General features: G+C 41.9%; 1 protein-coding gene across 2 annotated transcripts in view; it reads right to left on the bottom strand.

Moving 5' to 3' along the window:
• LOC101172313 (cadherin-1-like) overlaps positions 1–20,221 on the bottom strand; it is a 28,156-nt gene that overhangs the window by 6,514 nt on the left and 1,421 nt on the right. The window contains exons 3-13 of one of the 2 annotated variants that reach the window (XR_002874699.2): positions 17,288–17,376; positions 16,966–17,166; positions 13,202–13,342; positions 12,779–12,934; positions 9,531–9,657; positions 8,667–8,839; positions 8,199–8,327; positions 7,773–7,958; positions 7,364–7,608; positions 6,838–6,980; positions 2,020–3,181 (exon numbers count right to left, since the gene is read on the bottom strand). Coding sequence is in view for 1 of the 2 variants with exons in the window: in XM_023963134.2 (XP_023818902.2) it covers positions 3,090–3,181; positions 6,838–6,980; positions 7,364–7,608; positions 7,773–7,958; positions 8,199–8,327; positions 8,667–8,839; positions 9,531–9,657; positions 12,779–12,934; positions 13,202–13,342; positions 16,966–17,166; positions 17,288–17,376 (1,682 nt within the window). In the remaining variant the exon portion in view is untranslated. The remainder of the gene's footprint in view (positions 1–2,019; positions 3,182–6,837; positions 6,981–7,363; positions 7,609–7,772; positions 7,959–8,198; positions 8,328–8,666; positions 8,840–9,530; positions 9,658–12,778; positions 12,935–13,201; positions 13,343–16,965; positions 17,167–17,287; positions 17,377–20,221) is intronic. The other variant, XM_023963134.2, reaches the window with a different exon arrangement.

Here is a 20,221-nt window from a genome sequence, read left to right as displayed (position 1 = left end):
GCTCACTCCTGCGGAGAGGAACTACGATATAGGGAACAGAGAGCTGCTGGCGGTGAAGGTGGCTTTGGAGGAGTGGCGCCACTGGTTGGAGGGGGCTGAGCGGGCATTTCTAGTTTGGACCGATCACAAAAATCTCGAGTACATTCGTTCAGCCAAGCGCCTCAATCCTCGCCAAGCGAGGTGGACTCTGTTTTTTGACCGGTTTAACTTCTCCCTGTCCTATCGGCCAGGGAGCAAGAACATCAAGCCCGACGCCCTTTCTCGCCAATTCCAACAGGAGGAGGTGGAGGAGAACCCCACAGAGGCCACACCCATCATCCCTGGCCACCTGGTGCTTGGAACCACCCGTTGGTCCCTGGAACGGAGGGTACAGGCTTCTGCTCCTGATCCGGCCTCCATTCCCTCAGGCTGTCCAGAGGGCCGGTTGTTTGTACCATCTGACCTACGCACCATGGTTTTAAAGTGGGGGCACTCCTCTCGGCTAGCTTGCCATCCCGGAGTAACAAGGACGGGGTTTCTTATAGCCCAGCGCTTTTGGTGGCCTACTATGTCCTCCGACATAAGGGCCTTTGTGTCTGCCTGTCCCGTTTGTGCCAGTGTGAATACCCCCAGGACCCTTCCCGCCGGCCTGCTTCACCCTCTACCTGTGCCGTCCAGACCTTGGTCCCACGTTGCTATGGACTTCATCACTGGACTGCCAAACTCAAGGGGTAAAACCGTCATTCTCACTATCATCGACCGTTTTTCCAAGTTAGCCCATGCTATTCCCCTGCAGAAACTTCCTTCGGCCAAGGAACTAGCAACATTGATTTCACAGCATCTGTTTCGTCTTCATGGAATTCCCCTCAACATCGTCTCGGATCGGGGCCCCCAAATCATCGCGGCTTTCTGGAAGGAGTTCTGCAACCTCCTCGGGATCAAGGTCAGTCTGAGTTCTGGATTCCATCCTCAGACCAACGGCCAGGTAGAGAGGTACAATCAAGATCTGGAGACTTCCCTGCGGGCAATGTGCAGTAAGAATCCTAAGACCTGGGCTGCACAACTTCCCTGGGTAGAGTACTCCCACAATTCTCTAGTTAACTCCACAGGATACTCACCATTCCAGGCCGCGTACGGATTCCAGCCCCCCTTGTTCCCGCACCAAGAACAATTGGCCTCCTCTTCGGGTCCGGCGGCTTTCGTGAGGAGGTGTCGCCGTACCTGGAGCAGGTTCCGCCAAGAACTCCTGCGGAACCAGGAGCGGCTCACTGTGGTGGCTAACCGTAGGAGGACCCCTGCCCCGGAGTACAAGGTGGGAGACAAGGTGTGGTTGTCTGCTACAGATGTTCCCTTGAAGGGTGGTTCCAGGAAGCTGCAGCCCCGGTACATTGGCCCATTCTCCATCACCCGAATCATCAACCCGGTGGCTGTACGACTGGAGCTGCCTTCCTCTCTGAGGATCCACCCAGTGTTCCACGTGTGCAAGTTGAAGCCTGCTAAGGTCTCTAGTCTCCAGCCTGCTCCAGCTCCTCCTCCTGCTCCTCGGATGGTGGATGGGGGACCTGTTTACACCATTCGGGAGCTTCTCGCCTCTAGGAGAGTGGGACGGGGCGTCCAATACTTGGTGGACTGGGAGGGTTACGGTCCTGCGGATCGGCAGTGGGTTCCAGAGCGTCACATCTATGACCCCGGGCTGATCGCCCGTTTCCATCGCCTCCACCCGGATCAGCCCCGTCGGGGTCCGTCTGGTAGCCGGACTTCGGGAAGGGGGTTATGATACGTTCACCCTCCTGCTGCTCAGCCGTGCTCCCTCTGGAGGTCGCTCTTCTTCTCTGTCTGTTGCTTCTCCCCACAGCTGGTTCTCATTTTCCTTTGATTTGGTTCCTTTTTAAGGTCTCTGTCCCTGCATATGTTTGTCGCAGCGTTTTGTTTGGATGTTCTCTGTTTGGTTTAGCGCTTTGGCATTAAATAGCCTTAAGAGTTCATTAGTCTCCTGATTCTTCCTGCATCTGGGTTAACCCCCTTGGTTTCACGTAACACCTTTGGATCGTCCTCAAGTAAAATATCTTGGAGGGTGGGTGGCAGTTCACATCCAAACAGCAGCTCTGAGAGGCTATTTTAATACCCTGCAAGGAAAAATCAAGTAGAGACTCTCCAAAAGTTCAATGGATGCAAGAGTTGTGAAGCTGCTACAAAATAAGTTGTACTATGTCAAAATGTGACGTGACCCATTAAGATGTTTTTGGTTGGAATAGCTATTGATTTCAGTAAATATGACCTCTTAATGCAGCAAATTCATTGATCATTTTCAGTTCTTTAGAATCTATCAAATGATGTGGAACTACATGTTGTGCATAATAATATGGAATGTTGCATTTGAAGGGTTTAATTTTGGAACAAAGTACTGTTATCTTCAAGAGGTTTGTTCAATATTTTATGTACTCTAATGGTTAGTGACTCGAAATTTATGCTGAATGTCAATTGCATTGAGTATTTAGAAAAATCATAGAAAAATATCAATTACATAGTACTTTGGAACGCGCGGCAGTAATAGAGCTGTGAAAGAAAAAGCCTGGAGCAAAATACACAAGAATTGCACCACTTCAACATTTTGCACCAAGCCTCTTCTAACTGTAAGTAGATGCGGTAGTATCAGGTAGCGACAGACCTGCGTTAACACAGTATGCTAAAATGGTGTTAAAAACCTGCGTTCATGAATGCACCACACATGCCCAGTTGGTATGTTGCTTTATAGAAGTGGTTTTGTTGCTCCATTTAAACAAACCACAGTGTCAAGAAATGAAGGAACTGAGTTGTTACTAAAGTTATCTTCATTTTTAAGCAAGCACTCCCTACAAGAGACCTACAAGACAAGAGGAATTACATGTGTGAATTTCACTTTGAATATCTGTAATTCTTCATTTGAAGAATCACATTTGAAGTTAACAGAAATTTCAGATTTGATCATAATATTAACCATCACATTGAATTAAACGCTTTGGTATGTTTGTGTGCTGAAGACATTCCACAGTGATCTCAAAGTATTTTTTAAAGCAGATGTGCATCAGACAAAGGACCACCAACATCCACCTGGCTCTAAATAGACACACCCTGATGATACGCTCCTCAATGAATGGAGGGTTATCATTAACATCTTCAAGTATAATGACCAGGGTTCCAGTTCCTGTGGCTGGGACTGGATCTGGAAAGACAAAAGTCATAAATCAGAAATAAGTTGCAGAAGCGTTTGTAATCTCAGGAAGGACTCAGTGAACTGGAAACTTCTTATAGACTTTGTGTCAGTAGGGTACATTTTAAGATTTACTTAAACCTTTTTGAACCAACTTTAATCACAGACATTGATAGGAGAGGTCTGGACTCAAATCAAATGACTTGGACTCCGGTCAGACTCCAGTCATGACGATTTTAGACCCAACTTGGACTTGAACAACAGTAATTTGTGACTTGACTTGGACTTTAACACCAACAACTCTTGATTTGACTTGGACTTCATCCCTCTGTCTAGGAAAGACCTGCTGTTTCCATAACATCCAAGATTAAAAAGTATATTGACAAAGACCGCGTTGTGTCTCTCTATCTCTGTGGATGTGTGCATCTGTGTGTGTGTGCGTATCTTCAACACAACATTCAATCAAATTGAGTCCACGTTGGTTTGATCCGACAACCCAACAAATCAAATTGTAATGGGAGGGTCAAAGATCTGTCAATCAAACTTAGCACCAGTTCCTGTTCGCAGGTGGTATTATGTTCCAAGGGAAAAAAACAAAAAAACGTTCTGGTATAAAAGTTCGCAGGAAAATACAGTTTGCAGTTTGCAGAACATGTGGATGAAGGCATTACTGACAGAGACTCAACAACGACCAACTTCGCCTGACTCTGAAATGACATAAAGACCTGTAAGGAACAAGCTGGTAAGGAAGGCCGGCTCTGTCCTGGGCTGCACACTAGAGTCCATCGAGGAGGTAGCGGACATCATGGATAACCCACCAAACTGTAGAGGCGCTTACTAGCTCCTTCAGCACGAGACTGTTGCAGCCACAGTGCAAGAAGGAGCGCTACCGCAGGTCATTCCTCCCCACAGCCATTACAATGTTACAACACCGTGTTACAGTGACACACTATGGACCCACGGGTGTCTTTCATTCACTCATTTATGTACCAGTATGTTACTTATTGATGCAGTTGTTTTCAGTTGGTTTTGTTCCTTAACAGTTGCTTCTTTTGGTGTGTACTTTGTATTTTGGTGGTGTTTTCTGCTTTTATTTACAATGTTATTTCTGTAAGTACACTGAAGGTCAATTTATCTTTTGGTGAATTTCACTTTAAGTGCTGTATTTCCTGGATGTCTTTTTTTGCTGCCTCAGATAACAGAATTTCCCCATGGTGGGATAAATAAAGTCATCCGTCCGTCCGTCCGTCCGTTCACTCTGCTAGTGGCAGTGAAATGAATGAGAGTAAACACACGCACAGCCAGTAAATTTGTAAGGAACATGTACTATACCATTAACGATGCTCTACTATTAATTGTTTCCTGTACAAAAGTTACTTAAAAAACTCTCAAATAAAATAAAATAAAAGAATAAACGCGTAAATAAATCACTAATACATTTATGTTTTTTCAGTCTTCTATATCTGCTGTTTTCTGACTTAAGATCCTTATTAACACAGTTCAGTTAACACTGTTGAAATATAACTATTGAATACAAAACATCACTCAAATTTTAAAGTTCTGAAACCTCCATCAATGGGTTCTTCTGAACACAGATTCACTTGTTTACTTCTTACTGCTGGACACTTGGCAGCACTTCCTCCCAAAAAGCTGAAACCCTCAGTATGGCTTATCCCTTGTGCTATCCTAGGCACTTGGGAGTTGGGTCATCAAGACCCACTAGACAGTGGTCTGAACCTTTTTTTTTCAATGATTTGTGATCTTTACTGGTGTCCATGGATTACATGAAATCTTTCCACCTTTATCCACCTTTGTCATGGTAGGGAGAACACGTCAATGGTTATCTTGACCCCATAGGATAGCACAAGGGTTAAAACTCAAGTGAATGTTAAGGACAACTCCAACTTCCTTTTCTCTTTCAGTCTCACTGCAGCTCAGCGTGTGCCTTCACCCCCCACCCCCCCCCCCCCCACCCCCCCGCCTGGTCTCATCAATGATCCAGGCGCGGCGGCGGCTCATCTCAAACATGCCAATCGTGGAATTTTCCCCACGTATTTTAAGTGGGTCTAAGACTAAATCTTGTTGTTGCTCAAATGTTTTTAACGTTAAAGCCCCGTTAGCTGTCATGCAAGTGTGTGACATTTATTCTCCCCAGGTGACCTTGCCCTTTTGGGGTCACGGGGCTGGAGCTTATCATGGCCATTTTTGGGTGAAGGCAGGGGACAACCTGAACAGGTCCCCAGTCTGTTGCAGGACCATCACACTCGCACTCGCATGCACGGGGAGAACATGCAAACTCCACACAGAAGTGTTGTTGGTGTTATGTTTCAGGTTCCCCAGCCGGGACTTGAACAAGGGGCTTTCTTGCTGTAAATTAAGACAGCTAAGCACTGCGCCACTGTGAAGCCCTTCAATAAAGAAGATGTTAAGAAAATTATTATTTTTTCTTACAAAGATGTTAAGAAAAATGTATCAGAGCCAGAATGATTACTCTCACAAAATAAATTAACTGAGTAATAACTCTCTCAGTAGAAGTCTATGGTGTTTTGACTTCTTGGAATCAGCAGGTACTTTCTATTTGGAACACGATGGGAGAGGGGATCCATTGTTTCTACAGTCAATGGTTCTACGTGTATATACTGGGATGGGGAAAGGGTGGTAACAGACCAGGTGTGTGGAATGCTGGTGAGGGGGTTTAGCAGCTGCTCAAGAAGCCGCAGTGAGGGTTACACAACACAACTCGCACCTTTAAGTTACATGACTTTTATTTTCATAAATGCAGAAACCATCCTTATTATTATGTAAAATGTAGTCAGTTTAGAAACCAATTTGTTTCTATAACCTATTTTGTAGAGTAAAGGCCTGTTCACACCGGGACGAATTTTACGCCTCGTGACTAAACATAGGGCACCAATGAGAGTGTGCACACCGACGCGAAAAAACGCCACGCGCCAAAGCGTCAAAAAAAACAAAACGCCTTGGGTTCGTTTTTTTTTTTTTGACGCCTCGCGTCGAAATCTATTCGACCAATGAGAATGGCGCTTTTGCACACGTGTCCGGAGCTTCTGAAGTTACAGTTAAACACAACTTGGGGGCACTCAAACACAAAACTGCCTTGCTAACAACACATACCAGCGAAGAAGATAGACGCCAAGTAGCGTCTACACTGCCGCGAAGAAATAATGACGGACATTCTAAAATATCCCCGAACCAAGCACCAGTTGGAGCAACTGGTGCTTGAAATATTCATGTTTTCTTTGTATTATTCTGACAAGCGCGTAAATACTTGCTATCTTCTTCTGAGTGAAAAGCGACTATAAGAAGCGTAAAGTTGCGCAGCGCCACCTTGTGTACAGGAGTATTTCTGTTTACATTAAGCGCCATCTAATGTCAGGGAATGAAATTGCATGTTCGCTCGGCTCATCGTCAGCGAAAATCGCCTGGGTGTGAACACAAAAAACGTGGCGAAAAACGCTGGAATATTCGTCCCGGTGTGTACGGGCCTTTAGATAGGCCTACATCACAACAGTGAGGTCACAGGGAGCTGAGACAAAGGAGATGGAGGACTTGAAGTACTAACACATTTCCTGTACTTTTCCTTGTAATGCAATCACGCAATTTAATAAATTAGTCAGGAGCCTTATTCTTTCATTTGACTTTCCACTTACCGTTATCATAAGCACCAAGGAGCACCGTGTATTTATTCTCCTTCACATTAGGGGACTCTCTGTCCATGGGGCTTTTCACCTTCATCAGCCCTGAATCCTCGTCCACTGTCAGCCAGTTTTCAGGGTCATCAATTATTTTATACCTGCACATAAAAATGTGAACCATATATTTTTATTTTTTATGCACTGATAAGAAAAATGTTCTAATGATCTTTGTGTTTGTATAAATACAATAGTTGTTTACAATATGGAACAACTGTGTGTAAAACAATTGCATAAACTAAAGACGGACTGGTTTTGCAGGTAAAAATTAGGTTTATAGAATTAAAAGAATCTAAAGGACTTAAAAACACTTCCTCCTCTCTATTTCTGGGTTGGTCAGATTTGGATTAATTGACAATTTTGATAACATTCCTAAGTTACATTTTAACTACAGTAATAAATAAAAAAAAACAATACTATCATGTGTTTTTTAAATTTATTTTAGATAGAAAGAAGCATAAAAAAATGAGGGGACATTTTTTACTTGACAGTGTTTTCACGTTCAAAGTCTGGGTCTTCTGCCTCAGAATTCATGATCACACTTTCCACAGGAAGGTCCTCAGACTTTTGAACGGTCATCTCCTTTTCTTTAAAGATCGGAGGCTCATTGACGTCCTTCACGGTCACCACCACTGTGGCGGTGGAGGTGGTCAGTGGAATGGCAAAAGGGACTTCGTTCTCCACAATAACCTCCAGAGTGTGTGTTCTGCTTTTCTCAAAGTCCAGTCCCTAATATTTGATGAAAAATGTCAGAAGACAGTTGATCAGATTGAAGGACAGCTTCAGGACAAAACCTCTGTACATTTGCTGAGAATCAAACTTTATTTTTACACCAAAACCGAATTTGTTCAATTTGAAAACAGGATCTTTCAGAAGCGTCCTTGTTTTCTTACCTTAGCAGTTTTGATGATTCCTTCTTGTTTGTTGGTTCCTGTTTCTATGGAAAACAATTTATCAGGATCTCCTCTGACAATCATGAACTTGGCGTTCCATGCTGGGGTGTTTGGTTCATCTTCATCAGTTACTGACATTTTAACAACCTGAACCCCCACTGCGTTTTCATCAACTGATCCCTGATACTGGAAAAGGTAAAAGAATGAAAGGCTCAAAGAGGGTTTGCTCACAAAACCAAAATGAAATTTAAAACATGAAATATTCACAGCTGTCATGCAATCAAAAGACTGAGAAACTTCCCACAGAATGACATTTAATGCTCTTTATAAAAATTGAACATTATTATTTATTTCAAAGAAAACTTGAATGCGTCAAACCCTTCCAGACATTATTGTTAACCAAACAGTCACATGTGTTGTACTCACAGTAGATGCAGTAAAGACTGAAAGGTTGTCGTTGCTGTCCGTCACTTTCAAAACTACTGCTGTTCTTCCAGTTAATCCTTCTCCCTTTGTATCCGCTGCTTGTATTTCCAGAGTGTACTCAGGATATTTCTGTTGAAGCACATCATCATCATCATCATCATCTGCAGCAGCTCAAAGAAACTTTTTTTTCTTCAAACTTTGGAATAAAAAAAACATAAATAACAATCTTGAAAACACTGAAAATTCAAAGTTACTGGAAAATCTGAGTTTGTTTACAGTGTAATGAAATGATCAAAAATAGAAAGGGAAACTTTAAAAATCGTATTTTAACGTTTGAAGGTTAAATCCATAAAAAAATATTTTACTGTCAGTTATAAGAATGTTAACTACAAAACTAAAAAATATAAAAAAGAATAATAGCTCTAGAAACAACTGTTCTTTCAAGAAAATTTATTTCAGAATCATTACCTCTCTGTCCAAACCAACACCTTCAACCATGATGGCTCCATTGAAGGAGTTAATGGCAAACATGGAATCACTGGGAAGGTTAGGTTCCTGGCTCAGAATCGTGTATTTGATAATTGAGTTGTCATTGCCTGGTTCATCAGCATCAGTGGCTTTAACCTGAATCACTGTAGTCCCTAAAGAGGTCAAACATTACAGCACAATTAAAATTGGATTTAAATGACAAATCCCATCCTGTGTTTTGGGCCAAAAGATTTTCAAATCAAAGGAAGTGATTAAATAGTAGAAATGTACAGTAATATTCATAATAGCCAATATGACCATGTCTGCCATCAGTTCTCCAGTATTTTTGCTTTGACTATGCAGCCATGATGACTGAACACATCATTAACCTATAACAAACTTTACACACATCAGTTTCTTTCTGCTTCCATCAGTGTTAAAGTCTAAATCATGACTGAAGTTTACCTGCAGCTCTGACATCCACTCACTTCCAGAAAAAACAGCTTTAGAGGAAGAAACTTCTCACAATCAATGTGGAACAGTAACAAGTATTTGGAGAACAGGATTAACACGGGCGTCAGAGCTCACAGCTCAGCAGAAAAAACTAAACTCTCTGAAGGTGAACATCTACCACTGTAGGAAAAGAAAATGCAATCCTTCAAGACTCAAACTTGTGTAGGTCAACCTCACCATTTCCACTACTTATTATTTACTTTATCTGATTCTGTTCTGTTCACTGGACTTTAACAAAAATTACTGAGATCCAGAACCTGCTCTGGATTCAACTGTTTGACCAGAAAAGGTTAGGATACAAAATAAAAACTATTATTTGTTTAAACATTACAAATGATCCACTGATGTTACCTTTTGGTGAAGATTCAGCAACTTCTGCCACATAGGATGTCTGTTCAAAAATAGGTTTGTTGTCATTCATATCAATTACATTGATGATGATTTCCATAGGATCGTCCATATCAGCGTGTGCAAGCAGCTACAAAATAATACAAAGAACAAAGTGTTACTGTCCAAGAAACAACAACACAAACTCTAAGGTACATTTTTTTGCCAAAACATCTACAATAAAATTTAACCTCTTTAACAAAATTAAAGACCGGGGGGGGGGGGGCAGCCTTCACTAAAAGAAGCGCTTTGACCAGTTGAGAAAAAGCAAGATTTTGCACAGCTTACAAGGTTCTAAATAGAGTATCAAAATGTCAAAAGGAGGAGCAACAGAACAATTTATTGAAAATAGTAATTAATAAAAAGAACTGGTCATTGGCTGATCAAAAGTTGCAGACCACAGCTTTTTGATGCCATAATTTACATTCAATGATATTTACTAAGCAATTCTCCTGTCAAAGTCTCTTGGTGACAAAGGCTAAAAAACTGTCTTTGAATGTGGCAGGATTGTTGAGCGGCATAACCAAGACCACTCACAATGTGTCTTTGCTTCTGAGGTTGAATACAGTAAAACGTTTTTGTCAAATAAATAATAAGTAAAATAATTATTTAAAAGTCATGAGGTTATGTAATGAAAATATCAAGTGCCAGACCGGTCCGGCACTGAGCCTGAAGATTCAAAGGACTGTCTGCCATGACTCGGACCATCACTGGAGCTGACTGGAGCCTGGACCAAACAGCATCTCTTGCAGACTGCATTTACAAGAGAAGGGCTTCGAAAAACAAAAAGCATCTTCAAAGGCCACGTCTCCATCAATGCCCCAAAATTGCCCGGTAGGACATGGCAAGGGAATCATAATTTACCCTTGTCTGTGTGGTGATGACTGGGTTTTTCAACAAGACTATGCTGCAGTCCACAACACCCATCTGACAAAGAGACTTTTTTCAGGAAAAGAACCTCACTGTCTTGGATCAAACTGCATGTTCTCCTGATTTGGGGATGGATGGTAGGAGAAGTTTACAAAAATGAACATCAGTTCCTGACAGTGGATGCCCTTCATGAAGCCATCTTCACCACTTGACACAACCTTCCCAAAAGCCTTTTAGTCTCACGAAGCATGCCAAAACAAATTTTTGTGTTTTGTTTTGACCCTTTCGTTTTTGTTTTTAGGACTTAACAGGGGTTTGTCTGTGCTTTGCTCCGAAACGTTTGAGCTGATGAACAGCCAATTTCAGTAAAATTTTTGTTTTAACTCTTGTGCTATCCTACACACTTTAACATTGGGAGTTGGGTCATCTAGACCAACTAGACCAGTGGTTCCCAAATTTTTTCTGCAGGGCCCCCTTTCTGAAGATTAGAATATTTTCAAGCCCCCCACACTGACACAAACATACAAATCCTTTGTTTCTAAACTCCACTGCGCCCCCCCCTGCAATACCTCCGCGCGCCCCCCCAGTTTGGGAACCACTGCACTAGACAGTGCCTTGAACCTTTTTTCTTCAATGATCTTCACTGGTGTCCATGGATTACATGAAATCTTTCCACCTTTATCCACCTTTATCATGGTAGGGAGAACACGTCAAAGTAAGGGTGGGGTCATCTAAGATAGCACAAGGGTTAAATAAAGTGTCAGCTTATAATTTTTGGCCTCTCGTTCCCCTTTCTTCTTTTTTACATTTAGAACATTGTTCAAATCTAACCAAGCAAAATTAAAATTATAGCAATTTCTTAACTGGTTCTAAGATACGAAGCCCTGGACCCGACATTGAAAAAAAAAAATTGTTCCCCTCAAATTTAATCAAATGAGCATTTCATGCACACTAATTAGTATCTCATGCGCACAACTTAGTAAAGTGAAATCCACTTTTTGATTCCTTAATCAATACTTGTAATTTGTACGCACAAAACACTAAAACGTGCATATGAATATTAAGTTGCGTACACAAAATGCTAATTTAAAGGGAAACAAATTAACTTGTTTTTAATGTCATGTCCAGGGCTCTACATTTTAGTCATGAGTGCTTTTCTTTGATGGATGTAACAATTACAAATAACACTTATGTTTGTGACACTGCCACACTGAAATAAGTTGAAATGAATAAATGAAAAGGGCAAATAAGGAAAATAAAAGGCTAAATGGTCAGTTGCTCAAGGGGAGACCAAGATGTAAAAGAAAAAAAGGTAAATGAGGAATAATGAAAGAAAATTCTGTAAACACACTGCCTGTAATTAATATGTATGGAGTCACTATCTAAGGGACTGGTGATTGGTTGACATGGCAATGGAAGGAGACCAAAAAGTTTTTGAAAGAAGCTGAATGAAAGGAGCGAGGAGAGAAAGGGCGTACCGGCGTCAGATGCGGAAAGTCTGCAACAGCATCAGATGTATATCTCTTTGTCACCTGCCTTATTTGGAAGGATAGTGGGAGATACCTCGCTTGGTTTCTTCAGCTTGTCAGAACGGTTTCGGCGAGGATTGGATTTCCCTGAGGGGAGGAGGAGCGCACCTAAGGACGCCCACCTGGAAGCGGTGACGACCCTAATTGTTTTTGTTTTTGTATATTTTTTCTAAGTCATGATACCATGTGAAGAATGGGACTTCATTTAATTTTTTGATGAATTGTTTTTTTTTTTCCGAATGGATCCTATTATTTGTGGACATCAGCTAAGGAGCGGACTGTAAATATTATTGATTGTGGGACTTGGATTTTAGGAAAACAGGCAAATCTCTAGGGTTAATTAATGTTTTTTTGCATTCTGTTTTTTTTTTCCTTTTTGTGTTTGCTGACTAAAAGAAAGTTTTGCAAAGGTGAGTTTTTTGTTTCAGTTAAATAGGACTTTTGTGTGGTGTTTTCTTGTGTGAACATTCTTTTTTGTTGTTGTTTGCTTAACCCTTGTGCTATCTTAGATGACCCCACCCTTACTTTGACATGTTCTCCCTAACCTTGACAAAGGTGGATAAAGGTGGAAAGATTTCATGTAATCCATGGACACCAGTGAAGATCATTGAAGAAAAAAGGTTCAGACCACTGTCTAGTGGGTCTAGATGACCCAACACCCAACGTTAAAGTGCCTAGGATAGCACAAGGGTTAACGTAGTGAGTACCCGCCTTGGTAATGTATCAATTCAAATTAATTCTTTATATGTTTTTTTTTTAGCCTTACTAAAAATCTCTCAGATATTACCTGGCACAAATGTATCTCATTCTTACCGGATAATGTGCTTGTTTCTCTCTGTCAAGTCTCTGATTAACATACAGATCACCAGTGTCTTTGTCCATTGTAAAGAGTCCTAATGGATCTTCATTGGCTCCTGGACCTGTGATACTGTAGTGGATCTTCTTAACTTTGTCCTCACTGGAGCGAATCTGAACAAACCAAGAATCAATAAAAACCCACCGACAACAACATTAACTTTTATTTAGCAAACAACATGAGTCGAATCTGTTTGAAATTTCTCATTAAACATGAGACAATAGCTGATTTTTCATTAAAGCTTAACACCAAATATTTTAGGTATTGCAACTTTTGAATTTGACTTTAAAAAAGTGAGTTTAAAGATTTGACCGAGCTGAAGACAAAAAAAAAAAAAAAAAAGAATTAGCAGTTCTGCAGCAGATTTTGATGTTTCCTACCGTAACCATTTTAAGTGGAAAGGGTCCATTGCTATTCTCAGGAATATTGATAGGAGGGATGTGCCAGTCTCTCTTCATCCTCCTCAGTCCATTACTCGACTTGGGAAAATAAAGGACGGCCACATCTGGATGTCCTTCATTCTGGAAATATGTTTTCCAGAATGAAATTAGGCGTCGGTTAAAACAAACAAAAAACAGAATATTTACAAGGCAAGAAGTTTAAAACTAAAATATTTGAAGACAGTAATGCTGAAGTGCATCACAAATAAAGATGAAAATTTGTGAAGTAATTGACAACTTCATCTATAGTCTTCCTTCTCAAGGAACTTATTCAGTAAAAAAAAGTCCCCCGTTGCATTAAAACAGCTTCAATTCCTCACTTTCAAATGCAAACCAGTGCAATCAGTGATTCGACATTTGTCCCCTGTAGGGACATTAGAGTCACTTTTTGCTAAACCATCTGTCTCTATTATTCTCTGTATTTTTCTCTGTATAACAGGCTCTCTGTTAAATACAGATGCTCTCTCTTGATGCAGCTAAACCTGATTTCTGATGTTTCCAGAACAAACTTCCACAGTAGGGAAAGTCAAGAATTACTTTACAAACATTAGTTCTTTGATTTCCTTCAGTTTTTCACAATGAAAGGTGAAACTAATTTTTGCTTTTTCATCAAAAGAAACAGCTAGCTTGATACCTTGTAAAGGTCTAAATCAGTAGTGCAACAGGATAAAAGTGCAAACAGACTTCCTTCATTCAAGATTCAGGGAGAAGAGCAGAGGAAAAATGCAAAGCCCTGTGGAGATCCTGTGCTGAGGATTGGGTGGTGGAGATATTCTTTCCCAGCCGCACACACTGCCTCCGGTCTATAAGGAAGTCAGTGATCCACCTGTAGGTGTAGTCAGGCACGTTGAGCTGGTGGAGCTTTTCCTGGAGCGGAGAAGGGAGGATGGTATTGAATGCAGAGCTGAAGTCCATGACAGGATCCTAGCATGGGTTCCCGGGGAGTCCAGATGCTGCAGGATGAAGTGTAGGGCCAGGTTGATGGCATCGTCTACAGACCTGTTGGCTCTGTAGGCGAACTGTAGAGGGTCCAGGAGGAGAGAGGTGAAGGATTTGAGGTGGGGGAGGACCAGACGCTCGAATGACTTCATGACTACAGACGTAAGTGCCACAGGCCTGTAGTCATTGAGGCCATTTATGCAGGGCTTTTTGGGGATAGGGACTATGGTGGACAGTTTGAAGCAGGCCGGGACGTGGCAGGACTCCAGGGAGGTGTTGAAGATGTCTGTGAAGACCGCTGCCAGTTCACCTGCACGGTGTTTCTGGGTGGCAGAGGGGCAGTGGCGGTTCTACCCTGAATTACTCCCCGGGCGAGACCCTCCTCTGGCGCCCCCCCCCCAATAGAGTCACTTTGTCCATTTATTGTAACTGAAAATACAGTTAGGAAATATTTAATCAAACACAAATAATCTGAAATAAATATTATAAACTACAAATCACACTAATAATACACTAGAATAAATGTAACTGCAGCACTAAGAACAGAAACACTAACTAAAACCTAACCTTTGTGGCTTTCCTGATGCAAGCTTGTCAATAACGTCATCATATGAAATCTGTTCCCCCCCTGAATGATTGATACTAACAACAGCAGGTTAGTGAGTTGCTCCTGAGACATTGGTGACCTCAGGTATGACTTGATCTACTGGAGTTTTGAAAAGCTAACAGCAGCAGCAGCAGCAGCAGCAGCAGCAGCAGCAGCAGCAGCATGCTACCATCAAAGCTTATTTAACATTATGAACTAATATACAACAATAAAACACAACAAAAACGTTGTGTTACAGCAGAGCAGACAGACACACGAATCATAACTAATGTTACAAGTTAAGGCAGAGCAAACATTTAAGAATAAATATCTTAAAAATGACGTTATTTGCAATATTTGGGCCTACTTCAGTTTTGGTCATGATAGACCAAACAAGAGATTTTTCCTCTGCAACGTTGTTGTTGTTGTAGGGCAGGTAGCATTCGAATTTAGAAAACGTGCATCTAGCTATGCGATAATACCCTTTTCTTTGTCTCTTTTCTCCTCTTCTTCTCTTTTCTTTCTAAATTGGGCACCAGCTTTGACCTTTTTTCTCCATATTTCAGATGTTTCTGCATTTAGCATAAATGTCCTGACATAGGTATCAAGTCTGTCGACTAAACCAACTGTCATCTAAGTGAAGAATTTTTTTTGTTTTCCCATTTTTTATTTGGGCATTTCACACAAAAATAACCAAAAAAGCATGATTTTTTTATACTTTTTTTATACCCGCAGCCCCCCCCCCCTCCCGTTCGTCAAACATTTCCAGCAGGAGCGCGTGCAGCTGCACCCAGGGGCGCTAATTCGCTACATGGCGGCGCAATTTTTATTTTTATTTTTTCATCAAGCACTGAGCCGCGGCCCGCGACCGTTACCCCCCTGGAAGAAGATCCAGCCAGGTTTGTGCATGCGTTTTGCGCTCCGTGCTCACCTCTCAACCTGCACCCTTCACCCCGCGCCCCCTCCCTTCTCCTTCTTCACCCCGCGCTCCCCTCCCTTCTCCTTCTCACACACATTTGCGTCTACTTCTCAAAGACAGGAGGGAGCGCAGCTGTGGGGCGGGGGCGCCGCCAGGTTTCAGGCTGTTACAAACTCTGTGATATAAGTAAACCAATAGTGGTGCATAAAGTATTTTACAAGAGCTGAGCCGCTGGCGCCGCCCCTCCGTCATTTTTCCGCCCCGGGCGATCGCCCGTATGGCCCGTGCCTAAAACCGCTACTGGGCAGGGGAGATGCCATCCAGGCCAGGAGCCTTCCGTGGGTTTTGCTTCCGGAAAAGCTTGAGCACCTCCTCTTCTGTCAGTAGCCGCGTTTACATGAGCAAAAGTAATCGGAATGAACGCCTGATCGGAAAGAAAATGCGTCATGTAAACGCGCAGTTCGGAATACTCTGCCCCGATCAGACTCGTCCGGATCAAAATTTCTTTCCAATCGAGATAGGTGGGTTAAACCGATCGTTTATCCGATCGTTGTTCATGTAAAAGGTCATTCCACTCGTGTGTCACTACTGCTCTGGTTTACGTCATGCATAGACGGTGTTTCGCTGAGAGAAAGCTTTGGAGCGCATAAGGGACTGACCAGCTGCTCTGTGGACGCCCCGTGAAAAGCGCCGCTCCGCTCTCGCCTCTCTTACACCCCTCACGAGGGAGATGCGGGGAAGGAGCGCTTCGTGCCCCCGACGCTCACTTGGTCCACTGGCACCCGAGTGAGCAGAGCAGCTGGATTAATAACTTTGTGTCTGAGCGGAGGGAGGATGCTTTTTTACGTGTGCGTTTTGTTGATTTGTTATGTGTGGGAGAATTCAGACTGCGAGCCGTCCCCCCGCTCTGGGTTAGCGGCTGCAGGACTCAGGAGGAACCGTGTTCGAACAGCGAAGCTCCTCCACAGCCTCGCTGGTCCACATCTTAGAAGTCCTCACTGTTGGTTTAGAGAGCTTCAGCTTTTGTCTGTATGCGGGGATGAGGTGAATCAGGGCGTGGTCCAAGAAGCCCAGAGCCGCGTGGGCCACGGCTCTGTAAGCCCCGCTGACTGTTGTATAGCAGTGATCCAACGTGTTCTGCTCTCTTGTTGGGCATTTGACAAACTGTTTGTATCTAGGGAGCTCCTTGTCATTAGACAATCAAGCTCTATATAGTAAAATCTTTTTTCGGGGCTCAATTTGTTGCATATTTGAATTTACCTCTATGGTATTGTCAGAATCCACATCGGTGTTGTGATGGTTCTGGTGTCTGTGACCTCCATGGTGATGCTCAGCATCTCTGCTTTGGTGATGTCCATGATGCAGGACCATGACAGGAACAGCCATTTTGTTGCCCTGTGAGTCCAAGGAGTGAACAAAAAAGTCCAGCCGTCCATCATGAAGATCAACTGCTCTTTTTACCTAAAATATAAGATGACAACTAAGATTTGACTTTGTCAATTTGTGGCAAAACCAAGTGTGAGTTTAAGCAAAAATATTAATCAAAGAAACGTTGATGCTTTTAGGAAAAACTGTTCCTTACAGTTAATACTCCATCAGTAGTTAACACAAAGCGACTGTCATCTGTGCTGAAGAGAAACCTTGTATGATCGGTGCAGTCAGTGAATCCAACTATGAATAAAAAACACAAAGCATACATTAAAATATCAAGTACAAACACTTTTTCCTTTGAGTTCTTGGTGCTCCCTTTAAGAGTTGCCACACTAAAGACTTTTTTTTTACCACATTATTAATCTCCACCAAACCATTCAGTGCTACAGATGTAGGTGAAGCAGATCCACATTAATGCCCTGTATTTTTATTCTTAATTTCTGCTTTTGTGAAGATAAAGATTGATGTCAGTCAAGTTTCTGCAGATTCTGGAAAAAACAAAACAATAAACCTTTTTATTCCCTGTTCTCACTTTAGGAAATGTGTGATCATCCATCAAATATTTGTAAGACTGGCCTGCTGGAGAGGGGCTTACCATAACATAACCTTCTGGATGGAAGTTGCTTGATACCTTTTCAGTCAAGGGATGGGGAGGAGCAGAGTTTAGTGGGAAATTAAATTAAAGAAAGGACAGGCCAAGAACAGCTACAAGAAAAACCTGGAGTAACAGCTGGACATGAACAACATCAGAGATGTGCAAAGTGTGGTGAGGTTGGTGGCTGGTGAGACCCTGACTCTTTCAATCAGATTTACGAGATAAACTGAATATATTTGCGAACTACTGATTGTGTTTTGTTTCTCATATCAGCTCCAAGTTCAAATTCGGGTTTGGGCACTCCTCCAAATGTATCCTAATGTCTTTGTGACGGTGACCTTGGGTGTTCAAGCCTTATTAGTAATGCCAACCCTTTTTTTCATTATGTCACTGTTAAGCTACATTCACATCGGACGCGATTCACATGTCAAATTTGTCCCACTGCCTCTCTTTTGATGGCCGTCAAAGTTGCTGCTTTAGTTCTTGTTCAAATATGTGTTCACAAACTTGGGAGGACTTGGGAGGAGCTACCATCGAAAGTTTTTAGTCCCAAAGCTAAATGGAAGCATTGAGTGTACATCTGTAAATCTGATTTACAATGCATGAAAGACACTGATGATGTTGAGACATCAGGTTTATTTATTTTAAAGAGATCTACAAAAGCATAGGTAATCGCATTTCCATGTCTTTTTATTATTGTCTCGTTGCAAATAAGACACATTTATTAAAGTTCATGTGTAGAACTATCAGAATCTCCTTCATGTTGGCTTTGGACTCCACCTTCTGTCACGGGCCAAAGCTGAGTCCCCAATTGGTTGAAGTGATGCGTCTTCTTCTCCAGACACAATATGGTGTGACGTGACACTAAAAACCTGCTGCTGTAAGACCACCACGCCATTCCCATCAATGTTCAAATCACACCACAAGACCTCTGATTGTGTTTTTACACTGACACAATGTTGAAACTGGATGCCCCTGATATTCAGTTCTGCGTACCTGCTGGTCTGTAAACCTGATCTTAGAATCATCTCTGCTCTCAATAAATTCTGATTCACCACTGACCTGTTGTCTTCCATTTTTATCTACCTAACCTGCTCTTTATACATTAACAAGTTGCTAGCATCTCAAGTGATTTTAGAGAGCAGCAGCCGTTATGCTTCTCCTATTGTCTTTGCCCGCAGAAAGATGGCAGCTGGGGATGTATGCTGAAAAGTAAGAACCAAAGTGATACGATTCTGATCCCTCTCACTGATGAATCATTGAATTTGTTATATGTAGTTTTGTAGTTTTTGTGGTTTTGTGTTCAGGCCCACTCCATGTAGTCTATGTAGTGTCTGGTGTTTGTTAGTTTTTAAGTGAAGCTGTAGGGGTAAACTGCTATTTTTTTGCATATGTTTTATCCTTTTTGTTAGTCTTAGGATGTTCAGTGTTTGTCATTGTTTCCCATTTTCTTTTGCTGGTTAGATTTCTGATTTCAGTTAGGTGGGGTTTTGTTATTTTGGCCTTGGTTCATGCTGAAGCCATTTGCTTCACCATTAAGTCATTGTTGTTTATTGTTGTTTTGTAAATACATTATTTGTATGAAGAAAATCTTTTGGTATTTTTTTATATTACTTTAAAGTTGGAGCAAAACATAACTTTTATGTTATGCTCCTCTTGGTCCCCTAGACCAGTGTTTTTCAACCAGTGTGCCATGGCACACTAGTGTGCCGTGGGAGATGGTCAAGTGTGCCGTGGGAAATTGCCCTCATTAACTGATCAAAAAACATTTCCCATCTCCAGGATTTCAGCTCTGTGTTCATCCAAACAGGCCCTGATAAAACACTGTTAGGAATATAAAAGATCAGAAAATTATTTTCTTTGTGTTTATTTAATTCTATTAAAGACAGTTTGATAAGAATGACGGTACCGCGATTTCGCTGCGAATTTAGCTTTTTGCGGCAAAGTCCCGCCCCTTTAACTGTCTCCGCCAATCATTCTTGAAGGCTTAATCACATGTCAGCAGTCTGACCAATCAGAAGTGGTTAAAGTCTTAACTTCCTTGTTCCAATTTAGCTCAAAAAGTCTCTCAGTTCCAACAAAAATACCAGCTAAAGCTCGTGTTTAGCGGTGTAGCTTTCCACAGAATCCGGTATCAGACCGTGGAACAAATGAACAAAACAATGAAGCTGAAAGACGCGAGTCTGTCTGCCATTTTTAGGCAGTTTTCACACTACATCTCCCATGATGCATTGGGTTAAAGCGTACAATGAGTCGTCCTTGTTAAACGTCTTGAAGCCACAACAAACACAAATCAAACAGTTTTTATACTTTCTAACTAAACTTTTATTTCATCTTTTAGAAAAAACATCTGCAACTTCCTGCTTTTTCTGCCACCACAATTATCACAAAAATGCATGTGAGATTGCGCGTGCGCGTGCGGGGGGGGGGGGCTGTAGATCAATACAGACTATGAGTTTCTGCTTTTTTTTTCTTTGGGTGCTGGTGTGC

The sequence above is a fragment of the Oryzias latipes genome, chromosome 15 (genome assembly GCF_053564925.1).
Source record: "Oryzias latipes strain Hd-rR chromosome 15, Olatipes_Hd-rR_3.1".
Taxonomy (NCBI): Eukaryota; Metazoa; Chordata; class Actinopteri; order Beloniformes; family Adrianichthyidae; genus Oryzias; species Oryzias latipes.
The sequence above is the reverse complement of the archived record's forward strand: the minus strand, read 5'-3'. Positions and strand labels throughout refer to the sequence as shown.